Source organism: Amblyomma maculatum, chromosome 8 (genome assembly GCF_055883805.1).
Source record: "Amblyomma maculatum isolate TAMU_Amacu chromosome 8, ASM5588380v1, whole genome shotgun sequence".
Lineage (NCBI taxonomy): Eukaryota > Metazoa > Arthropoda > Arachnida > Ixodida > Ixodidae > Amblyomma > Amblyomma maculatum.
The window spans coordinates 31,027,649-31,046,727 of NC_139351.1; the positions used below are offsets into that span (position 1 = coordinate 31,027,649).

At 46.2% G+C, this 19,079-nt stretch overlaps 1 protein-coding gene across 1 annotated transcript in view; it reads left to right on the forward strand.

Annotated features, from left to right (window-relative positions):
* Window positions 1-158: 158 nt before the first annotated feature.
* The window catches only part of LOC146180845 (intracellular hyaluronan-binding protein 4.S-like), a 52,323-nt gene continuing 33,402 nt past the window's right edge, over window positions 159-19,079 (forward strand). The window contains exons 1-4 of the mRNA XM_084576177.1: window positions 159-554; window positions 5,527-5,692; window positions 15,520-15,714; window positions 16,506-16,577. Coding sequence (XP_084432303.1) covers window positions 290-554; window positions 5,527-5,692; window positions 15,520-15,714; window positions 16,506-16,577 — 698 coding nt within the window. The 5' untranslated portion in view covers window positions 159-289. The remainder of the gene's footprint in view (window positions 555-5,526; window positions 5,693-15,519; window positions 15,715-16,505; window positions 16,578-19,079) is intronic.

Genomic DNA, 19,079 nt, shown 5'->3' on the forward strand with positions numbered 1-19,079 from the left:
AGTGCGCTGTTTAATCAAATTTGTAATAATATATTTGTATTACAACAATAAATTATAAAATATTGCTGCTAGTTGGCTTTACTATATTTTTAACTTCAAGAAAAAAGTTGTAGTCAAGTTTGGAAGAGGCGACAAAAGGAGAAAGAGAGAGAAAGGGCAAGAAAATTATCTTCCCGGCGTGCATCGCGGTTCGTTTACCTCGCCATTTTGCATGATTTCGCGGGAAGAGTAGTAAAATTGGTCAGATTTTAATCCAAAGGCATCCTCCGATCGGAGAGGCCATCTGACCATGGAGAGTTCGTACGGTATCGGTGTGAAGAACAGGTATGAACTCTTCTATGATGACGAGGGGGATCCGACAGAGCTGCTTCGACAGCAAGAAGAAGAAAAGGAACGGCGGAAGGCAGAGAAAACCACGGCAAAGGACAAGAGCAAAGGACCAGTCAGCGCCCCTCAGAAGGGCGTTAAGGCACCCGTAAGCACGACCGGCAAGAAATCTACCAAGGAAACCCCGGCGAACAAGACCCAGGAGCGTAGCATTGCGCCCAGAGACGGTGAGTCGAAGGCCGCCTAGTCAAAGTGCGTTGTAAGTCGCGCACCGCTGCGTCGTAGGCCTAAGCGCCGACGCAGTCGGGAGAAAAAAGCGTGCATCTTTTGCGAGTGTTCGCATGACAAGGCCGTAGTGTTTCTCGTGCATTCCGCGACATTGTCCTACGTTGATTCCCGTTCGCTTACGGCGTGCACGATCGCGCGTGAACCACGCCGCGGCAGCCGTTGAAACCGGGCTCCGCTCTCCAAACATGGCAATGTGTATCGAGTCATAACTGGGTTAGCGCGGTCACGCATGCCGGCTTTATTGGCGTTTTTCCTCGCGGCGCCCGCCCGATAATCGCGCTCAGATTCCGTCCGTTTTGTCCTTCCGGCACGATGTTCTGTCACTGAATTTGTGGGCGCGCCGTTTTTGTTTTTGTCAGCCCGCGGCGACTGCTGTGGCCGCCCGCCATTAGCAACCGCCGGCCGGCTGATGTGGTTTACGCATGTGGAGATCGTGCGCAGCTGGCCCGCTTTTATGGCTCCGTCCGCTTTGAACGCGAAGCGCGTGACTATTCGGTCTAGCAGATCGGCTTGCAGGAATTACAGACCCAGTCTGCTTTCGCGAGGCAGCGCGAAGCTGCTTGTCTCACCACGTGTTCGGCCGTGAACTGCGTTTTGAAACGCCGGTCGGCCGCGCATTCTGCCCTTCAGCCAGTTGACTCAATGCGATGCGTTTAGTTTGCTACGCCCGTGCAGTTGGTGGCCGGTCTGTCGCCGTGCCCGTGCTTCTCAGCCTTTTTTTTTTTTTTCTGTGTAGTGGCCGCGTGACACCCTGGTTAGGCCTGCCCTCCTAGGCCTCCCGCGGTCGTCGGGGTTTCGCTTTTGTCATTCTGCACGCGTCCTGCGACGCTTTCTCCTGGTACGCGCATGGGAAGTTCTGCCGCGTGCGCGCTGCCGTTGAAGGCTGCTCAGCTCCGTCCTTGAAAGAAGCTGTCGGTCGTGGCGACCACCACACGTGATCGCGGGTGGACAGTCGGGCATTGTTCACCTCCGCGTTCCTTCGAACCCGTTAGGCTTTGAACCGAAAATAGCGGGCCTGCCTTACATCTTTCTCGCTTAAAAACGTTAGTCGTGGGTACGGGTGCTGTACTTAGGCTGGCAGCCGATCTGCATACAAAGCTGATAGCTGGCCGTGTTAGTACTTTCAGAGCGTCTCGTTGTGGGCGAAACAATTTCTGGTTTTAAGAGTTTTGGCGGTCGCCGTATCATTTTTCGGCATCGTCTGCGGTGTTACTTGAATTTCATGTGTTCAGTTTCGATCACGAACGGCGCTGGAAGTAGGGAGGCTATATATGAATATTCATAATCCTAGGTGCACCCGCATTTTGGCCAACGAGTTGCAACGCCAAAGCAGCCCCAGGACATTTATGTCAAGTGACTTATTTTTACATTAAAGGAGCGATTTATAAGATGCATATGCTGACATTTTTTTTCCATGCAGTGTGTTGTTTACCATCAATTATATTTGAGAGGCTGTGAATAAGGCATATTGTAGCTTTCTTTTGGTGATTTTCACTGTTTTGTGATTTGGTGTTGCACCAAAGCCAGGCTCTTAGCGACTTTTAGAAGTGACACACTACTGTGCCTGGCCAGTATGCATGGCCATATTGTATGCACGAGGCCAAAATGTCGGAGCTCAGATCCAACCTCTCATAGACTAATAGTAATGGTTGCTGTGGGAGCACCACCTGGATACCATTTTTCCAGTTTCAATGAGTGGTCATTGTGTGTATTCCTTGAATGTAAGCCAGTATTTGTTGGATAGGGTACAGTCTCGAAAGCCAGTGTACTTGTCCAGGAAAGACAAAGGTGCTGCTGCTGGGCAAATTTTAGATGGTCATGCTAGATTTTGAACTGCCAGATTAGTGCTTTCGCACTAGAGATGCTTAGTTCCATATGCTTTCCCTTGGGACTGTAGTTTGTAACGCAAAAAATAGCAAGGGCAGATGCATACACAAGCAGCACCAACCTTGATGTGCCTGATAATGATTCCAGAAATGGGGCTCATCGGCACATGTCGATGGCTGTTGGGGTTCCTTAGGCAAAGCATAAGAACCCCTGCTGTACCACAGTCGAACATAGAATTGGACTAGCTCGATGTAGAGCACCAAAACAGAACATTAACCTCAATTTCAGCCCCAACAGTTGCTTTCAATAGCTTTATATTAAGCTGCAGCAGAGGCTGCAAGGGCCAAGCAATCAATTTTTGCTGAAAGCATTAAGATGGTCATAAGTCATAGCGATACCGAATGACCAGTATACTGGTGCAAGTGTTTCCTGCTGTGTCTGCTGGTAAAAACTTCACCAGTTTCACTAGACATGAATTCGAGTTGTCACGGTACCAGTTTGAAATTTTAGTTTCCACAGGTAGTGCAGTGTTGGTTGCAAGGTTTGTTTCAGCTGTGCAGGGGTGGAAGTGCTGCTCTAATTGCTCCATTCTGCTCCAAACTGGCTGTTTTGATGTTCTGGCATCACATTTAGCAGAACACTGGAACAATGTCACTGCACCAGTGGGCAAAGATATAACTCATCTTGCACTACAAATGAAATTTTTGTAAGGGAAGGAAGCATGGTGCATAATAAATACTTGTTCACAAGTAAATTTAGTATGAGCCACCGACGATTGGAGATAATTGCAAATAAAAAAAAATGCACTATGCGTGTGACGTAGCACCTCTTCTCAGCCTTTTGAATCGCTGGTGGAGGGAAGAGAGATCAGTAAGCGAAACAGGTAGCACAAACTACTGTGAGCCGTCAGGAGGGAAACTTGCAAAACAGCATGAGTTATTCTAATGGTTCTGCTGTGAAAACAAGCAGGTAGTTCACTGTTGAGCCTTTTTGCCAGTGACAAGCTTGCCAGGCCCACGGCAGACAAAACCATGCTTGAAGCGTTATGGGTTGGTACGCCAAAGCTGTCAATCGCTAGGAAGCTTTTCAAGAGTGTTGGAAAGGCATACAGGGTCTATCGCCGAAATATTAAAAATGAGCCCCAGCATTGCTCAAACAAAGAATGACGAACTATTGGCAGGAAGCAGTGAGTAAAAAAGGTGTAGGGTGGAAAGGCTGCTCATTAGTGCCATCTATCTATATTCCAAAGCTGCTCCAAAAAGTCTGCTTCCACCCTTGTAGACCTCCGCCATATTTACAAAGGGACAAGACGATCAAGGTCATGTTGCAGTCATCTGCGATCCCACGGTCTGCAAAAAGCATGGGAGCGGCACTGGCGGCAAGCTAGTCAAGTCTCGTTATTGTGGTCTGAAGGCATCTTTTTTGGCAGACAAAATGTCCATATGCTCGGTAATTTATCAGCCCAGGCATAGGATCAAAAAGGATCATATCTGGTAGCTTTGAGGTGTATTCTAAATAAATAATATAAAATAAATAGGCACAACATAGGAAGTGAAAATGTCGTGCCCATTAATCTGAACTCCAAATTAGTATCGCTGCTAGAGTGCATCAAAGTGGTAGACTGGATGTTATGTTATGAAGTGCACCAGTAAGCGTTGCATTTGATGCTGGTCTCTTCGAAGTTCTTTCTAGGGTCGGCCTGCATTGTATATCTTTACATGCTTTGGCCATTTGTCTCGTCAGAAATGAGTGCAAAGGTATTGAACTTGCATAAAAAGGAATCAGATTGGAGATTTTATATTTCAGAAAAAGAAAAGCGGCAATCATCAAAGGCGTTTGACCTTAGAAATATGCTCCAAAAAAATAATTCACATGCTTTAAGACTCGTTTTGTTGCTCCAAAGCTGCTCCAAAATGCTTGAGCCTGCTTCCACCCCTGGCTGTGGCACCGCGAGCTTCAGTGCCCTTGTGTTCCGGCCATTCCTGTAGAAATGTGCACTGCGCTTGGCAGCCCTCTCCAAACAGAAAGGCTCGGGTCAGACATTGGGCCCGTTGCCTGAAACATGGAGAGCACATAGAAGACCAGCCGGTCTAAGGAGGTGTCGGACGTGCCATGCCCGCCTCCTAAGCGGTATGTGGCAACATGAGACGACCATTAACATGCCATGCCGCAAGCACACTGCCCCTTGGCAGGTGGGTTGGCCGTGGCATGGCCAGTGGGATTCAGGTGGTGCGGGGGTCATGGCTGCAGTGCAGAATGCGCGAGTGATTGCATGTGGGCGGTGTGTTTTGTAATGGCTGTGACATGCAGTTGATAGCTGTGGTGTACAGGGTCAAGCGCGAACATGGCTCTGCATGTCTACACACTTGCAGAGCATCATTGTGCCCAAGCTGTTATCTGTCACACAAAAAGGTGGACTACACAAACCACCAGTTTGTTTTGTTGATTCATGTGCAGTGGAGCAAACGTGCAGGACCGTGTGAGGCAGTGTTCGTGCTAAATGCGATTGACACTGTACACTGCGTACATTAAAAAATATTGACCACAGTGGCCTTCTGGGAAGGTGGTTGGCCCTTTAAAATGGCTTTGTGTGTTAATGTGTGTTCTCCCTGCAATTGCTGGGCAGCAGAAGGGGGAGTGGAAATGGAAACACATGGGCTGGGCAGCACCCCACCTTCTGTGCTGTGCCACTGGCGAACCGGTGAGAACTCTTCACAGCCATCTCCACTGCTGACCTCGCCTACACACGGGATCATGCAATGTGTGGAAACTTGGGCACATTGCTGGTTGCGACATGACAGTAGCACTTCTCAAAAATGTCTAAATTGTCAGCTTGCTCTCTCCTTGTCTCGACTCAGCGGCCTACACGCTGAGTAGCATTTCAGTTGTATATTGCGCACAATTGGTGGTCACTTTTTGAACCCAATTTTTAGGGGACCCCTGAGAAAGGTTTCCCACTGACTCTTCAATGCTGGAGTGCTTTTTATTCCAAGGCTTTGGGAAACTGAAGGCCATACTCTTTACTCCCTTTGCAGAAGCAATGATTGTGGCACTTTTCTCACTGCCTCTCAATCCTTGGTGCAGACAACAAGCAGCAGCAACCACGGACGGCAAGGCCTGACCGGGCGGTGAAGTTTGCACCACCCAGTGGTCGGGAGAACCAGCAAGACTTCGAAGAGCGCAAGAACAGGCGGAACAGAGACGAGCGCATTCCAACGGGAGGCTCGGAGAACAGATATGAATATGGCAGGTGAGCATCCAAGAAACATAGCTTCATGTGGAAATAGTTTCTCTAAGAAGTGAATTCAAAGTTCCACTAGAGGTGCTTGGAGGTAATGCCTTTCAGAAAGTGCTCTGTGAAACCTCTTCAGTTGCATGTGCTATTTCCAGTTAAGATTTTACATAACGAGACTTTGTGGCCATAGCCGGGCTGTATTATTGTTTCAGGACGACTCTGTTGCTACAAAAGTGCACGAGTGGCCAGCTCATAGCTACTTGGAATCGTTTTACACGCGAGCATGCTAGTCTCTCAGTGCCAAAAAGCTGTCGCTGTGCCCCAGAATTCTCGGGGGAAAGATGGCATCATTCCAAACTTTCTGGCAAAAATATGCACTTGACTTTGTGTCAAAACTATGATGCAAGCATTCTTTGTGCAGCGTTCCAGCTGGTGTCACATTTGTTTTCTCATTTAGCAGTCCGTTGCAGGCTAGTTTGCTATATGGCTTTGAACCGATGCCATCTGTCCAGTTGTTAATAGAAAGTGTTGGTGTGTACTGTGAACTGAGGCGGACTGCACTTTTGCCCCATAAACCAACTTCTTTAAAAAAAAAATTAGAAGTGCAGAATAAAAAGGCACTATTATCAGGTCCCCCTAATTTGTTGCTCCATAGGTGAGCTGCTTTGGCAGGTCTACCGTTGGCATTCCATGTAAGTTGATTCTGACAAGATGCCTTGTTTTCACCCTTGGGTGCGCCACTGCTCAGTTTTACACCGCATTTTTTGGATACCATGAGTTCATTACGGTTCAGTGTTGTGAGCATGGGAATGCCTCCCGAAGCACATGGTGAGGTCTGGTTGGTCTTTGGCATGACCCCTGGCCTGTGCTTTTCTATGGGAGCACATTGACAGGCCTGCTAGTGTAGGGAGGCAGCTGCATTGCCTTGGTGGCCTCCCAAGGGAAATGCAGGTACAGGCGACTCCAGGAACAAATGGGAACAGTGTTGCATTCATACTCAACTTGTTGACGTTTGGCAGGCACCTCCACCTGTGGGGTAGGATGACTGCATTGTATTCAACTTGCTTGCAATGTGGAGGGAACCATATTTGCATGATTGTAACGTGCATTAATATTAACGCCTGGAAACCGCGAAAATAACTTTGCACCCGATTTTATTGTGCACAAAAAAATGCAGTGAAAAAGCGTCTGAAAATTGCTTAAAACATTTAATGAACAAAATCAGCACACATAAACCACCTACCACAAAAGGTCATCTTGAGTACCATCCAAGGGGTTCGAAATTGCATTTTTAAATGCACTCATGACCATTGTTAGCGGGAGGGCAGGTCAACCTTTCAAGTTCCTGTCACGTCTCCTTGTTGGGCTCCATGGTGGGTTGCTGCCACTTTGACCGAAAAATACAACATGCTTGTGGCTAGTTCCTCTTCATCATCCCATCGCCCTCCAAAACGAGGGTGCACCGACCAAACTGCCAAATTCTTTTTGAGAAGCAAGACCACTTCACCACATGACCACCACTTAAGGGGAGATGCTCCTCGAAAACACTTTTTCTTTAATATTGAACCTAAGGTTATGAAACATTGGCCATTTATAGAGTTTTTAATGCTGATTCCAAATATGTTTTTACTTTCTACATATCTTTATTAGTTTTTGTGTAGAAGTGTCTGCAAAAGCACAACATAGGGCCTTTTGTGCACACTTTTTTGATAATGAAATGCATGTTTAGACCAGCTTGCAATAGCTCATTCTGTTGCTTTGGTAATATAGTATGTCGAAAGCTACTTCAAATTTATTCATTTTATCCTATAATTGTAAAAAAAATTCAGGAACACCAATGTGTATATTTTGGGCACCATGTGTCAACATTCTGAATTTTTTTCAAAAAAAGTTGAAGAGACTTTTTATAACCAGGTAGATAACAACATTCTACACACTTTGAAGAGGCTGTGTGCAAAATTTCATCCATATCTGACTACTGAAAGTACTCAAAACTTGTTGCACAAAACCTAAAAAATGGTGAAAACTACGAATGGAGAAAATTGCATTTGAAAGTTTCAAACATCTGTATTTTTTCATAAACACAACAAAAGCATTTGAAACTTCTTGCCACTGCTTTCATGGCCGCACCATGAACTTTCTTGCCGATCGCAGCAAAGTTCTTGTGGTGTAATGGGTTCGGCAGGTCAAGAATTGCACAAAATCGCGACAGCTGTTCGTGTCCGATGCCAATCGCGCGCGCAGCCACCACCACCTTCACGTTGACGGCGAAGCTGTCGTGAGAGCTTCCACTCCGATAGTCCCGATTTCCACTGGCGCTATCTGCAAGTCCACCGGGCACAACACGGCTCGAGGTGTGCACAGCAGAGAGCACTGATGCTGGGCACTCACTACTTTCACAGTGCAGCTCAAAGAAAGCCGAAAGCCCCTTTCGCTTTTCCACCGGTTCGCGTACCGCAAGGGTACAGGTGCGGCACGTAGGGCAAGCAGCACCGCTTACCAGCACCGTAAGCGTGCTAATCTCGTATATCGCAGCATTCGTAGAATATCGATGACCGCATGCTGCCCTATCTTCCTTGAAGAGTCCAATCTTCACCTCCGAGGCGCTCACAAAGTTCGCCGCGGCATCGATCTCGTCCGAGTGCACGTTGGCCTGGTTAGGACTAGCTTGCGTCTCCCGCTGCTGTTTTCCGGTGCGGTTCGCGACGGCGTCCTCGGTACGGGTTCTTCGACCGAGACTTTCGAGCTCGGAAGTTGCGCTTCTGCGTGTCGTTCATCGCGAACTCAACAAATGCTAAAAGGCCGCTAAAAAGAACTAGCAGAGCACGATGTAGCGCGATCCAGACGCTGCACAAAACGAAAGCAGGAGGTAGGCTTCGCCACAGCGTCGTATCAGTCCAGGCCAATGGCGGACTCTCTAGAGCACCACGTGATTTAAAAGGTCCAGTAGGGACGCTCGAAGCGTGCGCGGAAAACGTTTTTTTTATTATTTGCAGCCGAGATACGAAACTGCGAGAGATGCTATCTACAAGAGAAAGGCTTGCTCAACCTCTCGCAGCAAACGGCAATGGCGGGCGACGCGGCGTTCTCGATGTATAGCCGCACGAAAATTGACGATTTGTGCGGAAAATAGCACTTTCTCGAGCCACCGTGGTTGAATAAAATGGACTTTTTACTAACTTCACGATTGAATTTTGCCTTGATCTTTTAGAAAGTTGTAGCTAAATGTTCAAAGATAATTTTACAGGCAAAAACTCAAAACTGAAAAATTACTCGGAAAACTCGCTTTTTCGACGCGCATCTCCCCTTAATATATGCTACCCTATTGTCACGAAGTGTGGCTCCAGAGTATTGTTCAAGAATAGGCCCTAGGCAATCAAACCTTTGTCACTTTGAAGATAAATATCAAGTACTAGGAATATTACATGCCTTTCCTGATATTGCATCGAGACAAGATCCACTGCCACCGCGGTACAGCCTTCCTGTTGTTTGTGATTTCACACTAACTCATTATTGTAAACGGAAAACACCACATGACCACATCCTGCAAGAATTTCTAGCTCTTGACAATAGCATACAATTTTAGATGGATGGCTCTAAGACAGCAAAACACATTGGTAGTGCAGTAGTACAAGCAAAATGGGAAAGAACGATCAGACTACATCAGCGTGCAAGTGTTTTCACTGCTGATTGTTACGCACTTGCTCTGGCTGTGAGAAAAATACTGAACGGGAGCATTACACAGTATTGTTCACACAGACTCCTTCAGTGTCCTCACAGCCCTTCACCATAAAAACTTAGTTGCACCACAACTTGGGGGCATCATACACAACCTATCATCAGCCTCTGCTCAAGGACATCATGTTGGCATTTGAGGCAGTGAGAGAGTAGACTTGTGTGCTGCCCAAGCCCATGAAAAACAAAGAACATAAATATGCCGTACAGAGACTGCATAATACTAGTGCACAACAAACTAAAGGAAGAAACTAATGGAAGAATGGCAGTCATCGTGGAGTAGGGAGGTAAGTAGTAAACTGCAGTTGGTGAAGCCAATTTTGGGGGAATGGAAATCATGTCATCATCAGGAACGCTTCATGGAAGTGATATTATGCAGTCTCCGTATTGGCCACGCACACATGACACAACTTTTTGTTGAGGAAAGAAAGTAAACCCCGGTGTGAAGAATGCTGAGAACTCGCCATAAACCATATTTTATTTTCATGCACAAGATTTAATGCAAAGAAATAAGTATTTTACCTGATTTTACAATAAACTCATTCCTTTCCATCCAGCTTTGTACACCACTAGTATACACCACTAAAAGCTTGTGATTTGTGCGCATGATAGCCTGAGCTGCTTATGCGCCATTAAACACAACTCGTTTTGGGTTTTGCGATCTTGGTTTCGGTTTTGAGTCCACTTGTAACGCACATGTATGTTTGAACTATTATTTTCTGCAAAAAAAAAAAGGTGCACATTAGAAGCGTGCAAATATGGTGTATGCTTTTGGCTGGTGCTTTGTCATATGCATCCAGCTACAGTTAAATCTCGTTATAAGAGACACTGTTGCAAGACACACTCTGTTATAAGAGACATTTGAAAATGGTTTGGTTGGTTTTCTTATGTCTGCCATGTTAACATTGCATACAAGACACGGTTACAAGAGACGCTGGTTACTAAGGACAACTTTTTCAGGTCCCTGGAGTAAATTCGTCACTATTTAGAAGAGACACAACCCAGGTGTGCTCATGCAATGCAGATGAAGTGTACCAACTTGTACATGATTCACTTCAGGTTCCCTCAGCTAAATTCTGTTCCATATCAGCATCCTTTTTATTGTATATGTCAGGAACTGAGGAGTGCTTCGCTATCATTGGAAGATCAAAACGACCCCATTGTTTCAGCCACTGGCATCACATTACTGTCACCTACGAAACTAATCAAAATGCATGAATGACATCCAGCATTTTTTCCTTGCTGTTAAAATTTGATTACAAGATGAAAGCTCAGAATCCTGATGTCTCTTTGTGAACAATGCTTCTTGCAGCACCAAAGTTCTCGTGCTTAAAGCCACCAAAGTTATTTTTTCCCTCCAAACTCCACACGTTACCTTCAACCAATAGACAAAAGCATTGTGCGCTCGGTCAAGTTGTACAAAACAAGGTTGGTAGAACGCCTCGACAGGCAGCAAGACTGTACTATACTAATTGATGCGAAGTTTGCTGTTCAGGTGATTTCAGATGTCTGGAATGGCCTGAGAAGTGAAGCTGTAAAAAACCATTTCAGACAAGCAGGCTTTAAATGTGGTGACATGATGTAAGAGGGTCCATGTATGGATACTGTAGGAAGCTGCCTTGAAGATGAAGCATGGGCGAGCATCCAAGAGACTGCTGAGGTACCATAATGTTTTGAGGAATTCGTATTTGCAGATGTGGATCTTGTGTGCTCCCAAAGAGCTTTCAGACTGTGCAATTCTCGCGTAAGTAAATGGCACATGTGCCATAGAGGGTGACTACGAGGACATTTCAGAGGAAAAGTGTCAGCATCTGAGGGTGACAAGCATGTAAGAGTGATTTAAGGGGAGACGCGGGTCTTAAAACGGTCGAAAATGGTCAAAAAGTCGATTTTGGGAAAAACTCATTTTCGGAAGGTTTGTCATTTCGAGCATCTACTATAAAATTATTAACGCTGAATTCGGTCGGGAAATGCGATAAAATCGGCTTTCAAAACACCACGGCAGCGACGAAATGGCCCCGAAAAGAGAGACTTTGTTCGAACTTCCCGCGCGCGCCGCCGGCGTTGCAGCCGGCCGATCGCCGCCATCTTGGGCTTGTTTTGAAGCTGGTTTCTTTGTGCGCAATTTGAGCTATCTCAAAATGGCGTCGCTCAAGCCGAGCGGCGGTTCGGGCCGGTTTCCCGAAGGCCGCTTTCGGGTCGCTGATTGGCTCGCACGCGGCGCGCTTCCCGCGCGCGCCGTTCTGCGCCTCCCATTGGCTGGTGTGACCGTCTACGTCATTTTTTTTTTCTTTCTCTTGCGTTCGCCGCTGTGGCTGTCGCTTCGTGCGCGTCTGTTTTTGCGCTCATGTTTCTCTACACGCCGTGTTTCCGCCTTGTGCCGGGAGTTTCTCTTTGCGATCGAGATGCCGGGAGACAGTCGAATGAAACCGAGCACGCAACGAGCTTTTGGAAGCCGGAAGAAACGTCCGTGGAACAAAAAACAGCAGGCAGCGGCCACCAATGCGTCGCCGGGGCCTGCAGTGCCGGACTCGTTGGATCCGCCGGGTACATCAAGCACGCTGCCCGATGACGACACCGCGGGACCAAGTTGCAGCACGAATCGTATCTCGGATCGTGGTACACTTCGTGTTGATGCTGTGTACTATTCGTCGACCGAGCAGGCGCAGCGTGTTGAGCGATCGGCGCAAGCAAAGTCCGTTCTGTCGGAAAAGTCGGCAACCCAGCGCAAGTTTGACCTTCTTGGCGCGTCAGTGCGGATTACCAGACAGCTGATGCCGGTACCCAGTTCGTGATTGTGGACTTGAAGGTTTTGAACAATTTTTTCGCGCAAGCGAAGTGCGGAACCTGCGAGGCAGGAAGTCTGCGTTTGAGCAAGGCAACAGATAAGGAGTACGGCCTTGCTGTAAAGCTTCTGCTTGTCTGCGAAAACTGCGATTTCGAACAGAAGCAGTTCTCTTCCCCAAGAATAAGCGAAGCAGTTCTCTTCCCCAACTGTTTGCCTGGTGGAGCTCTCGTCTCCTTGGCCCCGGTCCTCACTTTCACCTCAAAAAAAAAAAGAAAAAAAAAGTCAACTATAATTTCATCACACTTACACATTCGACATTTTTTTTTTAAATGTTTCCTTGGATGGAATAAGACACTTTTTGTTTTGTTTTGTAGGGAAACTGATAGGGAACATCTGAGTAACATCCGTTGTCGAAGATTCTTCCCAATATTTTCTGCACTCAGTGTCAAAACTTCAAATGAGTTTTTCTCAGCTTCATGTTTTTTGGTGACATGACTAGCCTTACGGAACTTTTCATTGGGTTTTTGTGGTGCAATTTTAATAAATCTTATACCGTTGAATTCAGAAAGGTTTGAACTGTGGAGCTATGCTATTTTTATATTGCTAAGTTGAACATATCAAATTTATTGAACAATAATGTCAGCTAATTATATTTTCGAATTGTGGGGCATCTACATAATTGAATATTTTTATACTGTGATGTACATCAATGATAATATAAATAGCATAGCTCCACATGGCAGGTCTTTGGCTACAACTACATTTTAATCGCAACGAAAAAATATTGAGGGAAACTGTCCTAACGACCCGTAAGAAATTACCTAATTAGGCTTTGGTTATTTCCCAATAACAATAGAACTAATTGAGATAGAGTAAAACTAATTACATTTTTGAAAACAGGAGGAAGAAATACATATACACACCCAATTTCGTTATTATATCTCTAAAAATAAAAATTTTCATTTTAAGACCAGTGTCTCCCCTTAAAGGTATTAGAACAACAGGAAGGCTTGCAAAGTGAAGTGCTTTACCTCTAGAATTTGGGAAGGAATACACTCTGCACTCACAAAAATACATACTACTAGTATGAATAACTTACTTTAAGCTTTCCTGAACAATTTCCTGTTAATGAGTATCAATGCATTTATATGCTGATGTGCAGTAAACTAACCAACACGGTGCTTTTATAATTTTTGGTTACAGGAGACATCTTTTTCGGTTCCCTTGAGTGTCTCTTGTAACGAGATTTTACTGTACAACCATGTGGTGGCAGAATGCACATACTTTCTGTTCCCTCAATGGTATTGTTCTCCGAGTAGTGTCATCTGGTGACGAATGGAATATTGTTAAAACGATGAAAAGCGCAACATTAGCGTACATTTTTGAATATTGAAATGTACGTTTTAATTCATGCTTAAGGGGTGGCGGTGCAGTTTTTTTTTTTTTTTCGAATAAGTATTTTGTTTTCTTGCGTTTTTGTATTTCCGCAAGCCTCTTCATTTATATACACCTTTTCAATGAGTGGTTGCTAGGTGCCGCCATATTGCTCGCTGGGCTGCATTTTGCGCTTGTCGCTAGCACGGTGGAAGCCGCAGCGGAACTGGTTTTTCTGCGGGTCTGTGTAGTCCAGCGAGTATGTGGCGGTGCCTAGGGACCACTTATGAAAAAGGTGTATATACAAAAAACAAATCACGTGGTATGATCGGAGCCCCGTCATTGGCTACAAGCATTCCAATGCACGTTCGGACGCATATGCTCTTCCTTTGTTTAGCGGTCTCCGCGACGTGGGCAAACGCTTCTGTCCGGGTTTTTCTCATTTCTCGTCCTTTTGATGTCAGCGGTAAAAACTATTTTCGTTCACGGAAGTTACTGGGGAGACATGAGCATAAAGAAAGACTCCCAAATCTTAAGCGAAGAGCTCCTGTGATAGGCTCGTCTGCTGCTAGGCCTAACTGCGGCAACGGTGGTGCGGCTGATTTGGATCTTTTAAGCTTCATTCGAAACATCGGCGACTTCGTTAGTGCATCTGAGCGAAATATAAAAATATTAGTCAACCAAAACAAGGGGCATGAGACAGGGCATTGCACGGCATGCCTTGCCTGTGGGCGATGCAGTCTCTTTGGGCCGAAAAGAGGAAAAGGATTTGCTTCGCCTTTTGAACTATGCTGCCGAAACTGCTCGTGTCCGACCATAGTTTTCTCGACGTATTCTTCGAGCCGCACATCTCGATCGTGCAAACAGCAATGATGAGACGTCCGCCCGCGGCAGTGCATGCGATACCTTGGTCGTGAATGTGTAGTCTGTAATCGCATTGCACGCGAGTGACGGCGGGCGTGAACAGCGTTTATGTGTTTGTGTGAGTTGTTGTAAAACCTATGCATCACAAGGCTTTTACTGCTGTCGGCATGAAAAAGCAGTGTGTACCTGCCAAAAACCTTGAATGAACTAGACAATTGACTTTGGGTGAGGAAGGTCAGCATTTCTCATGTATTCATTTTTGAAATTACTTTTCTTAGGGCCTATTATTATTAAGAGAAAAATTAATTTTAGCATGCTTTTCTGACTCTGGCGAAAGGAATCTGCCATATTGCTGGCGCAGTCGGCTTGCATACGTGTGGCAGACATGGGGCTGGAAGCATCGTGTCATTGGACGATAGCAGCAGTCATGCTGAAGAGGAATGTATAGTCAAGAACTCGAGCGCACTTCGTTGGTAGTCATGCTGGTCTGAACACAGCAGTGTGTACCTGCAGCTAATCAGAACTTTGCGGTCGAAACTTCAGGAACCTAGTTTGAAATATTGCTTCTAGGGAGCTTGAACGTTGGGAATAAAACTAATACGCTCCATTATTATCTGCCAGTCTGCAAAACTAATATATTTTGGATGACCTTGACATGACCCCTTTCAGTGTGCAGCAATTTTAAAATTTCAGCACGCTGTCTTGATGTCTGAAATGTGTGTCAGTTACTTGGGTGAACAGTGTCAGCAGCGCGCATTAAGGAACCTGGGTATATTAAATTAATCCCAAGGTCCCTATTACATGTCCTTTGCAGCCGATGTGTTCGTGTCGTTTCCACTCTGTTCCAACAAGGAGCAGTGGTCTGTTTATACTAAACACCGACACTGGATGGAGTTGTTTGCTAAGTATGAAAGATGTTTTACACGATCTGCAGCATTTTTCTTGTACTCGTGCATCTGGGTGGATACCCATTGTTACAGTGTGAAGGTCTGTCGTCTGCTCCCAACCCTGGTGGTTTGTAAGCTGTGTTTTCTGCACTTGGCACAGTCTCAATGCTCTGCAATTTTTTTCTCCTCTCCAGCAGGGACCGTGGAGATGGTGAGGTGAGGAGAGGCGGCCGCGGAGGTGGTCTTGGCGGCAGGGGTGGCTTCCGCGGCAGGGGCCGTGGCAGTTTTGCTGGTGGACCTGACGGAGGCCGGCCAGGGTTTGCTGGTCGGGGAGGCTATGACGGACGCGGCAAGCGGGAGTTCGAACGGCAGAGTGGCAGCGATCGGAGGTAAATATGGACGCTTTATGAGGGGCGCTTTCCCTTGACTTGGGTTTAGTGTAAATGCTGTTGTGGTTATTTATTACATATACAAAAGAAAGGAAAAGATGTTTGCTAACCCCGGTATCCAATTTCTGAAGCACCTGAACTGGGACTGCGGAAATAAAGGGATAGCAAGGAAGTGGTAGAAGAAATGAAAGAAGTGCGATAGGTAGAAAGGAAAGGGTAGGTAAAAATAAAAAAATTACACTATGGCACAATATGCAGTAGTTTGCTTGAGGCCCGCCTGCAATAGCTCTGCGTCAAAGTTACTGTTTACGACGCCCGCACGTGCATACTGTACAAAACACTGACTGCCGACAAGGAGCGATTGGCCGTTTATAGTCCGGAATAGCACATGCAGAGCGTTTGGTCACAGCGCGCACTATCTGGCGAGGTGAAATAGACAGGTCGTCAAGCCCGCCTGTTCAATAGATTCACACAGGGTCACGCGCAGTGCAGTAGATGTTTGAGAGTTTCAACTGCGCCACAGTTGTCACACACGTCACTGTTGGCAAGTCCGTGGCGCATCCGTCGTCCCCCAAGCCACACACATCCCGTAGAATTTTGGCGAGTGCGAAGCACCCTCCGCCAGCTTGGGCTGGCATCAGAATATATGTGCAGAGACTGGTTTGTTCTTTGAACTAGGTTTGTGCCAGGAGGTGCCTAAGCAGCTGCCGCCTGCTTTGCTTGAGAATTGCAGCCAGTGACGGCTGGTAAGTCAACATGAGTGCTCATTGGCAGTATCTGTTATGTTTCAGCGGAATCAAGCCTGTGGACAAGAAGGGTGGCGAAGGGGCCTACAACTGGGGCACGGTCAACGACGACTTGGAGTGAGTGCTGCACCAAATTATACCCTTGTGGGGGCTGCTACTGTTTTTGTACTGATGAAGGGTGGCAGTTAGGGCTACATGGTTTATTATGAAACGAGTGCAGCTTTATTTTTATATCTGTGACCCGTCCCTTCGTTTTCGATTGTCTTAAGTGAAAATTGGTGTAGTTATATATTTTTTCGCATGTTGAAAAAAGTGTGACTAGTTACAGTGCAGTATATCAAAAAATGACTGGAATCTGATTAGATATTTACAGTCTGTCGATAACTGTTCCGATATCATCAGCTGGACTATATCCACTGCAGGGTGGAGGCCTCTCCCACATTGCTCAAAATAACCAGGTTCTGTGTTAGCTGCATCCATTTGACCCCTGCAAACTTCTGAACCGTATCCTCCCACCTGACTTCCTGCTGAACCTGAAAAGCGCATAAAAACAAACGACCGTCTTTTGCTGTTGCTCCTGTTTTTATGCACTTTTCAGGTTCAACATTTCTGACCAACTCTCCCAAACGCAGCCATTATTGGACCTTCTGCTGTCCCCTGCTACGCTTTTCTTCCCTTGGAAGCCAATTTTATATTTATATATTTCATTCTAGTCGAAATGTAATTGTATTCAAAAACCTACCCATGTGGACCAATGCTATTTTATGTTTTGATATATCTTATTTTTGCGAATCTGGGAGCACTTCTTTGTGCAAAAGTATCCAAGGTCGCCAAGCACTTGCTGACTGTCGTCGAACCGAGCTGTCAAGAATGCGGGGGTGGTGCTGCATTTGTGCTGTGACATTTAATAATTCTGAAACATAATTGGGTGATATGAGGTCATAATTAGGCATCTGGCACTCACTGAGTTGCCAGCTGCCTTGGCAAAAGTTTCCACTAGCTTGCCACAAAGATTAAGGGGAGACGCGGGTCGAAAAACGGCGATTTTCAGTAAAAAAGTCACTTTTGTGATTTTGACTGTTTCAGCAACACTGATCCTTCCTCTTTAATATATAAAAAAATCAGAGCCGAAAACAGTCGTGAAATCATTTAAAAAGTCTGTTAAAGCACGCAAGGTGGCTAAAGAAGGGGCAGATACGACCCATGTTCAAGCGCGTGACGCGTCAAATCGCGGCGTCGCACGCCACTGAAATTTTGCAAGGCGGCAGGCCTACGCTTTTTCTCCCTAAAGCTGGCTTTGCTGCTTCACAAACCCCCAGCAAGTAATTAAAAAAAAAAAGTTTCGCCGCCCAAACCTAGCATTTTCACTGGCCATTTAAATCACGTGGTGCGATTTTGACCACGCCATTGGCTGTCAGTGTGGGAAGCGGCCATAGCTCGTCTGCTCTTCATGCGACGCGTAGCTCGCTGTCACGCTTGCCCGCTAGTTTTCTTTCGGCGTGTTTTCAAAATTTCATGCATCTTCGTGCTCGTCGCTGCGATAGAATCCGAGAAGAAACGTGACTTTCGGTGTCGAAAGTACCGATCAAACCACGCGTTCAAGGGAAGTCACCGGCAAAGTGAAACGGCGTGCAGTGGAGACGTCCGCGGAAGCTAGGCCTAACCTCGGCGGAGGCGACACTTTTGACAGCTCGAAGCCGGCTGGGCACTGAAGTTTCAGTGACAGCTTAGACGATTTCGTCAGTGCATTGGATAAGAAGATAAGGATCTTCGAGCGTTGAGGAGACCTAGTACGGCGAGTGCCTTTATCGGCGAGATCGGTGCCGCGAACGCACTGGCGAGCGAGCAGCATGTCGGGAGCGCGGACGCTGCTAACTTTCCGTTCGCGAGTTGGCCAAGAAGTGAAAAGGACTCTCGTCGTTTCTAGAGCTGCGTTGCAGCAGTGTAGCGTGTGCCACGTCCGTTGTGTCGTAGTCGTGCGCGGTGTGCAGCTCCGGTGGACGACGCCCTTCAGCCAGCCCGAGGGAGATTTTTGCCGTGAACGTCAATGCAGGGGTTGCGGCGCTCGTTATTGGTGCTGGATACAATCAATTTTCCCGATTTTGTGTGGTTCTTGGTTTGCCGAAACAAGTGCACCATAAGGAGTTTAATGCCATAACAAAAAATGTGCACCTTGTGGTTACAAAGTAGTGGCTGACAGAAGCAAGGTCTCAGCATCACTAAATAGCCAAGAAAGCACGCCTTGAGAATGCTGCTCACAATGTCACTGTGGGAGCAACATATGATGCTGGTGAATTCTAAAACTGTGCACTGTATCATAATACCCTGGCCTGCATTGCGTGCAATTTTCATGCAGATAGTGCTGCTACAACAGCAATAAACAGCTTTTGTATCTTTAAATCGCATTTTTCTCGAATTCGTATTTTGGGCCGAATATGAGTTTTGTGCACAATATTTTGTCGTTATTTTAGTTCAATCAACACCAAATTTGGCATGCATAATCTTTAGGATGTGTAGAATGCAAGTATCTAGGTTTAAATGCAATCAGCAGTATTTTTGGGCATGCAAATTTAAAAAATTATCTGGTGCTAGCCACTAAAAACAAGGCACCAGATATAA